Source organism: Coffea arabica, chromosome 4e (assembly GCF_036785885.1).
Source record: "Coffea arabica cultivar ET-39 chromosome 4e, Coffea Arabica ET-39 HiFi, whole genome shotgun sequence".
Taxonomy (NCBI): Eukaryota; Viridiplantae; Streptophyta; class Magnoliopsida; order Gentianales; family Rubiaceae; genus Coffea; species Coffea arabica.
This window is the reverse complement of record NC_092317.1, coordinates 28176659-28189651: the sequence shown is the minus strand read 5'-3', so window position 1 is coordinate 28189651 and position 12993 is coordinate 28176659. Positions and strand designations below refer to the sequence as shown.

Sequence of the window (12993 nt, the reverse complement as noted above, 5' to 3'; positions counted from 1 at the left end):
AAAGGATTATTAAATAAATTGGGTTCTAATGTTCTATAGACTCAATGTGATTTATCTAATTTATTTATACTTTCTTCTAATTCTTGTAAAACTGGACTATACTCACCATGCTTGACTAGTGCAAATTGTCTATGATAAATAAATTCATGTTACTATAGCCATTCATATATTGAGTGAAGAAAATTATTTTTCAATAAAATATCACCATTTATATAAAGAGAACATATTAATTTGTGTATTTTAAAATTTTTTACCTCTTATTGTCACGACTGCAAAAGGTTTATCTTTAACTTTTTCTTTCATTGTAGATGAGGAATTACTAGCATTTTTTTGCTATTAATTGGACTTCTCTTTTTAGCCAAAATTGCGTAGCAAGTGCCATAGGTTGGCATACCATAGCTGCCCTCATAGCAACCAAAGCATTGAGAATATATGGTTTATAGTCTCGGAATTCGAATGTTATTTTAATGTAACTTTCATTAACTTTTATTTTTGTTGTAAGAGAAAAATATTATTTTTGAATCTATATTCATTTGTTCAAATTGTATTTGTTGTTCTTATCCTCGTAGTATAGGGATTTGTACGGTAGACATCTCTGTATTTCAATAGATTGCCTTATTCTATTAGTTCTAGAAAATATTTTTCTTGAACTTTCTACCGATTCATAGTCATATTTGAATGTCTTTTTTCTGGCACAAAAAAAAAATCTTCCCAACTTACTAATCTTGGTTGGATACCTTAAGCGTATTTCGGATTAGACAAAGAATAATTTTTAATGTATAACTTGAATAAAAGGGCCCGGACCAGACTATAAATATAATAAACTAAACAACCAAATGGAAATCCTTGTCAAACTAATCCTAAAGGTCTGAACATTTTAGGAAAGCATTTATTATTTCAAGAAATTACTTGAAACTTCATTGCAAAGCGTCCAATTTAACCAAAAATAAAAAATAAAAACTGAAATAGACTGATTGGGGCCTGAGATGGGGGCGCCGTCACGCGTCACCAGTCCAAAATAGTGAGACAGATTGCAGAGAAAATAAACCCCTTCCGTACTATCCCCAATGCGCACGTGTACGAGTAGTCCAACAAACTTGTGGTCCACCCAAGTCCAGGCAGCCAGTAACGACCCTTACAGGCGCTACCCACCAATCACAATTCGACAACGCTTTTGACGAAACCACTCTGGTTTTTCAATACCACACATCTGAAACAGTGCCAGTATATCTATTTTAATCATTTCTTTTTTTTTTTTATTTTTGGCATCTGTTTCAAAGTTTCAGCACTTCCCAAGACAAACACGCACTCGAGACCAAAACAGCATATGGTCACATATTTGGTAAACATTTCAATTCAGCTGCTTCTTACCGCATTTGCTCTCTCCCCTTTTTCTCAGTCGAATCTATATATATATATATTCTTGAAACACATACTTGTCCATCATTCATTTGCTTCACAACTCACAAACTTGTCTTTTTTCATTTTGCACGAAAAGTTTAGAGACATGATTATTGGTATATAGCGAGAATATTAATCGGTTTAATTTGGATTTTCATCTTTTGATTTAACAGCACGAGAGAAAGAAGAAGAATGGGGAGAGGACGGGTACAGCTGAAGAGAATCGAGAACAAGATTAACAGACAAGTGACTTTCTCCAAAAGGCGATCTGGGCTGCTCAAGAAAGCTCATGAGATCTCCGTGCTTTGCGATGCTGAGGTTGCTTTGATTGTGTTCTCTACCAAAGGGAAGCTCTTTGAGTATGCTACTGATTCATGGTATGTATGATAATCCTCTCTTGTCTCTGTTATTGGGATGTACGTAGTGATTGGTTTTCATGGATCATGATCTGTTTGGAAGATTCTTTGCCGCTAAAGATTTTCATACAACCCTAACTTAACTGATAAATTTGCATTAGCATCATGTGCTCATTAGATCCAATCAACCGCATCTTCCGCACTCGCTTTTATTGGTCTTTTCTTGATTTTAGATTTCATGATGACCTCTGTAGAAAGATACAATGAAGTGGCTAGTTTCTGTTTGGTCTTGAGCATTAGTCAAACTTGTATTACTATACATCCACTAAGTTCCTCAAGATCTTTCTTTTTTTTACCCCTTCCCATATCTGATGCTTTTTTCCTTAAAAGGCATGTTTTGTCAAAATTCATGCAGGAACTGTGGTTTTTATTTTTATCTTTTTTAAAACTTCTCTCCGGTATATCCGCAACCCCATTTTTCCCGTTCTCTACTGTTTGTTTTCTGTTCAAAATGTGGGCCCTACGATTCAGAAAAGTTAGTAGATTGCATGATTTTTCTATATCAAGCTCGAAAGTTGATCTGGGTTGGAACAGAAACAGTGAGAAAACGGGTAAAAGGAGCTTCTTCATGTCCACTTCAGAATTAGGTACTATTTTTAAGCCTCCAGATACTTTGTCTACCTGGAGAAGAAAATGTTTAAAGAAAATTAGTGTATACAAATTAGCTGGTTACATTCCCCAACCCCACCCAGCCCTCCCACGCCCCCCTCCCCCCCCCCCCCCGGGCCCCAAAAAAAAAGGCTTTTTTCAATACATATTTTAGTAATATAAAATAATTTCAGCTATCCTTTCTACTTACTGAACTTTTGAGAGGCTGCTATTTTCTACTAGGAGGAATAAAGTACTGTTCTATTGCCTTCATTTCCTACTAGTTTTCAGTAAGTGACTAACTATATATTGCATGGTTATTATTTTTGGACATGCAGTATGATACTTTTATGGTACAACATGCAATATATGTAATTAAGAAATCCCTTGCGTATGTTAGCGTACAGTAGTTATGCATAGTGCTAATACACGCACAAGCATCGAATATCTATATTTATATACTATATATAAAGGGAAAGAGGAGGGATTAGTCTAAATTTTTTGTGAAATTTTTTATAATTTCTATTTTACCCTTTAAATAAAGGGTAAAAATAGTATGGTCATCTCCCTAAAATAAACACACAAATATACACACCTCTATTTTTCTTGCCTAACAAATAAAGGGTAAAAATAGTACGGTCATCTCCCTAAAATAAACAACAAATATACACACCTCTATTTTTCTTGCCTAACATAACTTTCAATAAAGCAATAGCTATCAACAACTTTTTGTCTAAAAAAAAGAAAAAATATAAACACAATTCTTCTATCCATATTTCTACAAAAAAATAAAACTTCCAACAACTCCTAAAAAATTTAATAATTTTTCTTTTAAAAAATTTTCCTTCTAGATTTCCATACACACATAGGTGTGCCATTTCCACTATTATTAAGGCACAAACCCCAAAGTTGGAGGAAATTCTCTTCCTCTTCCATTCTTTATCAGATCAAATCAAATTGCACAAATTGTTGCCGACACATTATCATGTTAAAGTTTTGGATGAAAAAGGCACAAATTTTCGTTTAGCATATCATATCAGCACTTAGATAAAACTAGTTTAAAAAAAATTAGCAGAAAAAAGGCAAGGTCTAAGGTCTAATGTGATATATCCTGATTCATTATTGTTGTCTTCTTTTTCCTTGTATACACAGTAAACCTTACAAGGCTAATCAGATTATATGTGTCATGAAATTTTTAGTTACTAAGAAACTGAACAGTCTAATTCAGAATTTTTACATCGATAATTATGAACTTTTTCAGCTTTGAAAAGTACTAATTTCTTGTAACTTTATGACGAGCGTACTATTGTTCTTGTAGTTCACAAAGAATAACTTAATTAACTAGATTAAAATGACATGTTAGTCAAAAAAGGAGTGTAATAGTCCATCAACACTTTTGTGTGGCATCTACGGAACAAAGAAATACTAACAATGTTCGCATATTAAAATTTGAGTACTGTTTAGTGGCTTGCTTATTATCTTACGTGCCAGGCAGTCAGGCACGAGTAGTAGATTAACTTTACATCTCGCAGTAAGATACATCTTTATTGGCACTAACTGAGAGTCTTTCCCATCTGGCTAGTTCTTTTTGGTTTTTGTTCCCTCTGAGTAAAAGCTAGGTGAGCTAAACATTTAAAAGAGAAGCAAACTTATTCTATTTTGCTTTTTCATTTTAATGAAGTAAAAGCGACATTTATAACCTTATTTCATTTTCTCAGACCATTTTAAGGTGAAATCTGCACTAGTTGATTTGAGCAAACTAATTCATCTTTAAGCTCTTCACATCATATACCACCTCTCAATACTTATTCCTTTTCCATCAATTTCTTGCTAGTGGTTGTACTTGGGCGTTTCTCAAATGCACCTTACCGTGTTCGAATAAATTTCTAGGCATATCTTGTTATCAGTATGGGAATATGAGATACTTGTGACTTTTTCCTGCTATAGATTCATCTTGGATGTAACAGTGAATGGCATTATACTACGGCAAAGAGATTTGAATGTGCAATTGATCATCACTAGACCTGGCAATTTTGATCAAAACCTAACAACCCACCCGACCCACCCACTAATTTGAGAGGTTGGGTTGGGTAAGTTAGGTATTGGGTCAATTTTGGGTTAGGTAATAAAAATCCACATATATTTTGGACGGTTTGAGTATTTGTGTTAGACACCCATTACCCAACTTAAGGTAAAAAAACAAATAAACAAATTAAAATCAAGAAACAAGAAAAGACTAGCGACTATGTAATGAAGCCAAATGTTGGATCAAGCAAAACATCCCCTGGCCAAAGTTTTATTTGGCAGGCTTGTCCAAGTCTTATCTATAGTTGCTTCCTATTCCGTGGCTTGAGCTCTTCTATAATATATACATATTAGCATAGTAGTATTTGCAATTTGTGAATTGTTGCGAAGTAATAATTGCAGACATCATATTATATCATACTAGAAATTGGATTTTTTTTTTTTTTTTTTTACATTCTTTCAGGCGTACTGCTCTAATCATTATGGTGATATCCTAATGTGCATCCTAAACTATATTGAAGCTAGATATGATCAACTAAAAATCCCTGCAAATTGTTGTTGTATCCAACTTGGACCAAAAATTATTGCTTCGGTCTCTTAGTTTGGACCAAAGCTATACCCAGTTTGAAAATCCTTACTTGTATAAAAAATAATGAGTTCATCCAAGTAATAGTGTGTATTTTAGTGTATTTGTATGTGTAAAAATAACGTATTCCAAAATAGCTTAAGAAGTGGGTGTGTATTTGTATTTGTGAGTGTTTTAGTGTGTGAAAATATGTCTATTTATGTGAAAATGTGTTTATATGTGTGAAAATTTTTTTTTTGTATGTAAAAATGTATTTGAGAGAATTTACGTATCAAAATCTATTAATTAATATATTGGGTCATATTTGGGTCATGGGTTTGAAATAACTCAATATGACTCAATCCAAAATTAACCCAATTTAAAGTTAGACAGGTTGGATGTAACCCATTTAAATGAAAACCCAATACAATCTGCCCAAAACTCGCTCAATTGCCAGGTATAATCATCACTGGCAAACATACAGCAATATCTTTCTATATTTATACTTAAGACACTTGCGGAGTCCAAGAAAACTAGGTGGCTTCTCACACCATACACTTCCATAAGTCTACGGCTATGTACCTTACAATGTTGTGCTGTGACTTTCCATTTTCAAATGGATACACACACTAATTACATGTCTAGTTTTATAGAATGAAATTTATACGCTCAAGATACAACGGTTTTGTCTAGTTAAGCTGACAAAATGTGCTTGACACCGTCATATCTGCCAATACAACTACAAAGCTTAAACAGATTTATTTTTCATTAATTACTCTTAAGTTATACGCCAATGGTTGTCACATTAGGTAAATCAAGAGTGAATTCTTCATCCAATTTAGCATGTCACTTGATGTGTAGAACTGAAAGTTTTGACAATCTTATTCTTGTTAATTAACAACAGTTATCAATCTAAACAAGAAAATGTCCAAGAATAAAATTAATAAGAGAATATGTCATCCTTTTGAGAGCCTATAAAGCATCTTTTTCCCACATTGTATTTCAAGGCCAAACCAGATATTGTAGTAGATTGTTATGTAGTTTTAAATACTTTTAGCGCATGACATTTGATTAAATTTTGAAACATGCACGTGACAAGAACTTGTACAAATTCATAATATGGATGAAAGAAAAACATGCAACATGAAACCAAGATGAACCTTCTTCATGCTGAATCTTGTTCATTTTAATATGTCAAAGTTAGTTTACACTTTCCCTGTGTGATTGCCACATTGCCAAATGCTGGAAATAAAAGCATTGCCAATAGGTTCTACTGAATGGCCAACGCACTAAAGATATCCACTTCAAAACTAGAAAACAAATTGAAAACTCCTTCTTGGCATATTAGTCAAAATATGTTTGTCCTATGTATGAAGCTCCATCACAATGATGCATCAGCATTGACCACAACAATGCGACAAAACTGAGGAATCCTGAGCATTGGCTTTAATGAAGTTCTAGATTTTTTAGATTATGACGCAAATGTTCCCGAATAAGCAGCTTAAAACTAATGAAAGACCTAATTTTGAGACAGGTTTGTCAATTTGTGTAATTTTTGTACTGATGTCAATTGGTTCTTGTAAGTGGCATACTAAGAGATTGACATATATGTGAATTATGAAGTCTGTTTTGCTAAACTTTGTTCAGGTTTTTACAGTTTTCCTTAAGAAATCGTTCAAAGAGCCATTATCTTTTTAATAAGCAACTTTAAATAGGATGCATCTAGAAACAAAAACATCAAATTGAGTTGTTTAGGATTCTCGTGATTGCTATTAAAACCAACAAGCGTCTCCCTTCAAAGAAAAGTAGCAGCATCTCTTGAGAGACCTATATCCTTTAAAGTGAAAATAAAATCTTCAGCTTGTTAGCTATGTTATTGGACTCAGTACAGGAGTCTCACTGACACGGCTAACTTTAGTGCAAAAGGAGGACTCATACACAAATATAGCAGGGCAAAATGAAGAGTTCGGGTAACCTAATGTGTTACAGAAGTTGTTGGTGTTTGGAGGATTTGTTGTTGTCAGTGTGTTTAAATTTCTTCATCATCTAACAACAGGTCATTCTTATCCAGCTCATTCTCCCTTCCAGCTTGAACCTTGCTATTCTTTCACTGGAAAAAAAAAAGAAACAAAAAATTTAATACAAATGCTGCTAGTCAAATTATTTCATCTCTCATTAGCAGAAATCCAAGAGATAGGCTTTGTCACATGGAGTATAGATGGACATGTCTATCAAAAGTATCTTGGGCATTTCTTCACTTGACATTTTAGTGCTAGACGATCTAGAAAGTGACTGGAACATTTATTTCCTATTGATAGCTTAACAAAATTTTCTTCTCTAACAGCATGGAAAGGATCCTTGAGAGGTATGAAAGGTATTCCTATGCAGAAAGACAGCTTGGGGGTGCAGAAATCGAGTCACAGGTTTACGACTAGTACCCGACTGAAGAAACTTCACACAACAAATGTCTCCCTTAACTAGGTCTTCTTAAGGAGATGGGACTAATGGTCAAAGCACTTAAAACATTTTGTAGGGCTGCTGGAGTCTGGAACATGCAAAACTCAAGGCCAGGATTGAAGTTCTACAAAGAAACCAAAGGTAGAAAAAAAGGAATCGACAAAATTTCCGTTTATTTGAAAGACAATTTTTTCAATGAGAGAAGTTCAAATGCATTATTTTCCTCTTGACATCTGTAGGCACTATATGGGAGAAGACCTTGACAATTTAAGTCTCAGAGAGCTTCAGAATTTGGAACATCAGCTTGATACAGCTCTTAAACACATCAGGTCAAGAAAGGTAAAATAAATAGAAAGTCTTACCGTATCCAAGTTTCTTGTAACGACCATCAAGGAAGTCCATTAAGCTGATCAGAAATTTTCCTTTACTTGCAGAACCAGCTCATGTTTGAATCAATTGCTGAGCTGCAGAAGAAGGTGAGAGCCCTTAAAATGAATATTCTTCCCATGCCTCCAAGAATACTTTTGAGTTAATCACAAATTGATGGTTATTGCGTGGTCCCAAAATTGTTTAAGAAGCAATATGTTTTTCTAAAGTAAAAGGAGCAAATTTGAGAGTCAGTTTGGCCTTTTCAGTCAATATAGTTATCCAAATCGTTGACAATACTTTGTTAACTATCAACACTTGCATTCTTTAGTGTGGCCTGAATGCCTACAAGATATGTAAGTGAACCCTGATTACAAGATGCACATTCACAAGAAAAAGAAATTACAGCGTCAACTGGTTTGTCTTATTTTGTTTAAATTCTTTGTTGTTCCCTTGAGAACTAAACCGCCTGATCAACTTGCAAAACAAAGATTAAAGAAATAAATCGCTCAAGCATTTTGGCTAAATGAAGCGTGAACTAAGTACCTCTGTTAAGATGATTGATGCCTCTTTGAGGATTATGCCTAATATAAAAGGTTGGTGGCACGTCACCTGTGAAACACAACAGCCCAACCTACACTATTGCTTCTACTAAATCTACACAATATAGAGAAGCAAAAATTTTTTACAACACCTAACTAATGCTCAATATAGTAGTAGGAAGAAGAGAAGTAGAAGATAGTTAAGAGATAATAAGCCAAAGTGCATAAGACTTAGTTGCTAGAAGCCTAAATAGATTTGAGAAATTCTATTTATTGGTTGAGAAATTAAGAGTTACAATGTCAACGTTAAGTAGAATAAATTCCTCATCTTTTCGTCTACAATTTAAAAAAGTCTAGGTTGATTATATAATGGTAAAAATCACTAATGAATTCATAAAATCACCCGTATCCTAGGTTACAAAAGTCATAGACATAAATCACATTTTAAATAAGTTAAGTGGAATAAATACCTCATCTTTTCAGCTACAATTTTAAAAGTCTAGGTTGATTTTATAATGGTAAAAATCACTAAATGAATTCATAAAATCACCTGTATCCTGGGTTACAAAAGTCATAGACATAAATCACATTTTAAATACATAAGCTATATTTTGGTTAAATTTGTAGCTGAAAATTTATTAAAAAATATGTAACTTAAAATGTTTGAATTCAAAAAATTAAACATGTGATATTTTTATTAAAATATCCAACATTCTTTATCACTTCTTGTGTTGTGGCAGGACAAGGCACTGCAGGAGCAAAACAACGTGCTTGCAAAAAAGGTGATGATCTTTGTTCCTCTCTTGCAGACATTCCAAAAAAAATGATTTTAATGCTATCAAAACCCATATTAGCTGTTATACTTACCCAAAAAATGCATGCTGCACACAATCATGTACACGCTGAAATAAATTTTGGGAGCCAAAATATAGGTGAAAGAAAAGGAGAAAGAACAAGCCCAACAGCCACAGTGGGAACAACAGAACCGTCACGACCTGAATTCATCATCATTGGTTAGGTCACAACCAATCAACTCCTTGAGCATTAGGTACTTTTTCTGACTCTCCATTTTCTAGAATATATTTAGGAATATCATTCTGATAATAAGAGTGAAATATTAGCCCCAAAAATATTAAGAAGGATTGTTGGACAAAACTTCACTTGAATCGAAATGATAATGTGCTCTTTTTTTAACATATTCGTTGGACGTTAACGAGCTTTTTGGTGGAAAATGAACATCTTAAACATTTAAGTCGAATTGGCCTCTTTTTTATCTTGTCCTGGGCATGTGAATTGGAGAGTCTGCTTGGATTGACTTTTTTTCGCGTTATTTTTGTTTGTGGGATCTATAGTAACAAACCCCAAAAATACACATTCAAATGCACTAAAAATAAAACTAAAAATGAACTTCAAAATTCTTTCTTCTTCCACACACTACTACCATAGCCATCCTTTCCTCTCTCTCTCTCTCTCTTATTTGTTTTTTAATGTCTCTCTCCTTCCCCTCCTCCCTCTTTTCTCCCTGCTCCTCCCTCCGTCTTTCCTCCCCTCCCTTGCCCTCCCCCTCTTTGGTTGCGCTAGTTCTAACCAGAGATGTGCGACTAGAGAGAAGGAGGGAATGGCAGCCATGACTAGAGATGTGCAACTAGAAATGGGGAGGGAGGGGAGGAGAGAAGAGGAGGAGGGGGAGGTTGGTGGTGGGTAGTGAAAATTTTTAATATTTTTATCACTGCTCCAATAAAATTTTAAATTTTAAAATACTTCAAATATATATATATATGTATATTGAAAAATATCCAATCCAAACAAATCATTCTATACTAGTTGTTTTTCACATATATTGTTACACTAAAGTTTTTGAAAAACATCTAATCTATACCGAGTGAAGTTTTTAAAATAGTTAGCCTTTTTTTAGGTCATCAAAATATAGGAATTATGCAATTACCTTACCAATTATACATTCTTTTATCCTATGTGTCTTGTGGAGACCCTGCATAATTTAAGCGGACAAACAAAATGGCGATGTATAGCCAAGTCAAATCCAAGTAGAAAAAAATAAGGACGTGCTGAGTTAGTATCCACCATTTAGACATGGCCAAACTTGAAAATTTTGTAACAATTTGCGAAGAATATTGTATTATCCAGAAAAGAGAACAATTCTGGTTTTTGAGTGCGTGTTCGTTTGAATTTAAACTTTCTAAACCATATTGTAGTTTCTTGTTGAATGTAGCTAACTGGCTTGAAGAAATTGGCGCAGTATTTAGTTAATCCTCCATCGTATCTGGATTTAGCTTTTGTGATAGAAGTGCTGTTAAGAAGGCTATATATATTAAATGGAATTTCTTTCTGTCAAAAAGGAAAAAAAAAAAAAAAGAATGCCAAACGGGTTATATTTTGCATTAATTTCATCCATTTTACAAGCCCGCATAAGCTTAATTTAGTCGCATGAAATAATGTTGTGAAACCTAATTTGTTTGTCATGTTGAAAAAAAATATTGTCAATGAGTTACTATGCAAAATTTGTGCGAGTCAGTGATTAATTTTCATTCCTGAAAATTACAAAAGTTTGACTATTTTTATTTATTTAAGTAGGGTAGAGATTGGATTTAAGAAATAGGGAGGAAAGGGAGAAGGGAGAAGGGGCAATTAACCCAAGACCTCTATTCCTACACGTTTACTAAGAATTTGTTAAATAGATCATATTTAAAACTTAACAAGGATAAAAAAAATTGGCATAGGATTAGTAGATGTGACTTGTGAGTGAAATTAAACTAGGGTCCTTTCTTGGGTCAAATCTTGTATGTCAATAATTTAAGTATTATGTAATTTAATCTATTGTAACATTCTGAAATCTTCCCTCAATCTAGTTTGGCTAGCGATGTAGTAAGTGCCATAAATTTCGCTTTGTTCTCATTATCGAGTTTTTGGAGAAAAACAATCATGTACTAAAACATTGCATATTAGGTTCAAAGGAATATTCACGTTGGAGAAATTATTCACGTTTTCAAAGATTAATTTAGTTTTAATGGTCAAAAGGAATATTCTTTACCTGAAGCTTGCATAGGTTCATCTGACATAATTTATAAGACTTTCAAGTCCTCCTTAAAGAATAAAGTTGTATACAAAACATCCAAGTATTTGTAAGGTATCAAAATTATAAACTCATATATGTGTGTGTATATATATAAGGTTTCAAAATGTAAGGGTTTTTTGGCTAAACAAAAAACTACGCATTGGATTGTAAAATGTTTGATAACTTATCTTGAAATGAGATGTTATTTTAACTTTGGATATGTAGTACAAATTCTTGATATAGTGCAAAACCTCTTTAAATACTTTGGGGGCAAGAGTGGAGCAATTCACGAAATCAACAATTTTTTAAGGACATTTTGGAAAATTTCGAGATATTCACGTGGTGAATATAGCTTCATGAGCGTGTAGGGCCGACTCATATTGGCAAATTTACTCACACAGAATCAAAAGGAGAAAAAAAAGGATCACTGACAGCTAGGCTTCTTTTCAATAGAAGGTAATTTTGCAGAGCAGTGAAATAAGCACGATCATACATCATCTGTCGACTTCTGAAGTCTTTCCTGAATTTGGTTTGGCTAGAGATATATAAGCTGCATAAATTTAAAACTCTCTCACATAATCTTTACAAGACTTTCAAGTTTTCCAAAAACATGTTTAAGTAGGAAGTTGAGTAATGGTAAAAAATGTTACCCAATGATTATTTCTCATTACAAGCAAAATATAGTTGACTGCTGAAATTGTGGATGGGTTTTTGTCGCTATGTGAATATAAAGTTCCTAATGGAAATATACTTCGGGGAGAAATCAACTATGAGCTAGCCATTGTGTTATGTCCCATATATGCAGTGAAACGTACCATCGTGGTGGAGATAATGAAGCTGAAGGAACTCAGAGCAGCCAAACCAATGCAGTCATGCACCCATGGATGCTCCGCCAGATGAATTGAATTGATAGAAGATTACGGCGGGTGGTTTTGGCCACAAACTACTAATGATAGGCTTATAAATTGTTGAAGAACAATGTTTAAAAGCTGTGCCTACCATCCATTCCCCGCGAAAAGGTAATACTAATGATGTAAACGTGTGCTGTAAAACGCTGTGGCTGTTACCCAGAAAAAAAGTTCCACTTTAATTCACATGTTACGGTATGCATGAATGAGGATTGAAATACTATAAAGTAACCCTACCATGTAAATATCTGTGTATACTAGATTCAAAAATAGGAAGCTCATCTTTGTGAGGAAGCAAGACCTATACATGTTGGTTCAGTTTCTTTTCGTGTCAACTTGTTTCATTTGGTGATTTGAATTGGCCTGATTGGTGAAGTAAGGCTTGATCAATGTCACAGATGCATATTCTAGAGAATAAAATTATTAGCTAGGAAGCATTTACTAATTTTAGTATATAGTTTGTCCTACTTTTCTGTTTCATGGAACTGTGCATATTAGGAAAATTACCAACTTGGTCTTCTTTAATTTGGTCTCACAACTTGTCGTAAAAAAACAATTTAGGCCGCTGATTATGGAAAAATGACGAATGCAAGACAGGTGGAAAACTCCAGTGAGATAATGGGAGAGGTCAAGCAAATATCACATGCGCGAT

General features: G+C 33.8%; 1 protein-coding gene across 1 annotated transcript; it reads left to right on the top strand.

The window, feature by feature from the left end:
- Window positions 1–1438: 1438 nt before the first annotated feature.
- Window positions 1439–12663, top strand: LOC113741895 (agamous-like MADS-box protein AGL8 homolog). The gene is made up of 8 exons (XM_027269551.2): window positions 1439–1778; window positions 7340–7418; window positions 7529–7593; window positions 7692–7791; window positions 7887–7928; window positions 9101–9142; window positions 9293–9408; window positions 12239–12663. Exons 1-8 carry the CDS (start codon window positions 1594–1596, stop codon window positions 12336–12338), a joined length of 729 nt encoding a protein of 242 aa, XP_027125352.1. The 5' UTR covers window positions 1439–1593; the 3' UTR covers window positions 12339–12663.
- The last annotated feature ends 330 nt before the right edge of the window (window positions 12664–12993 follow it).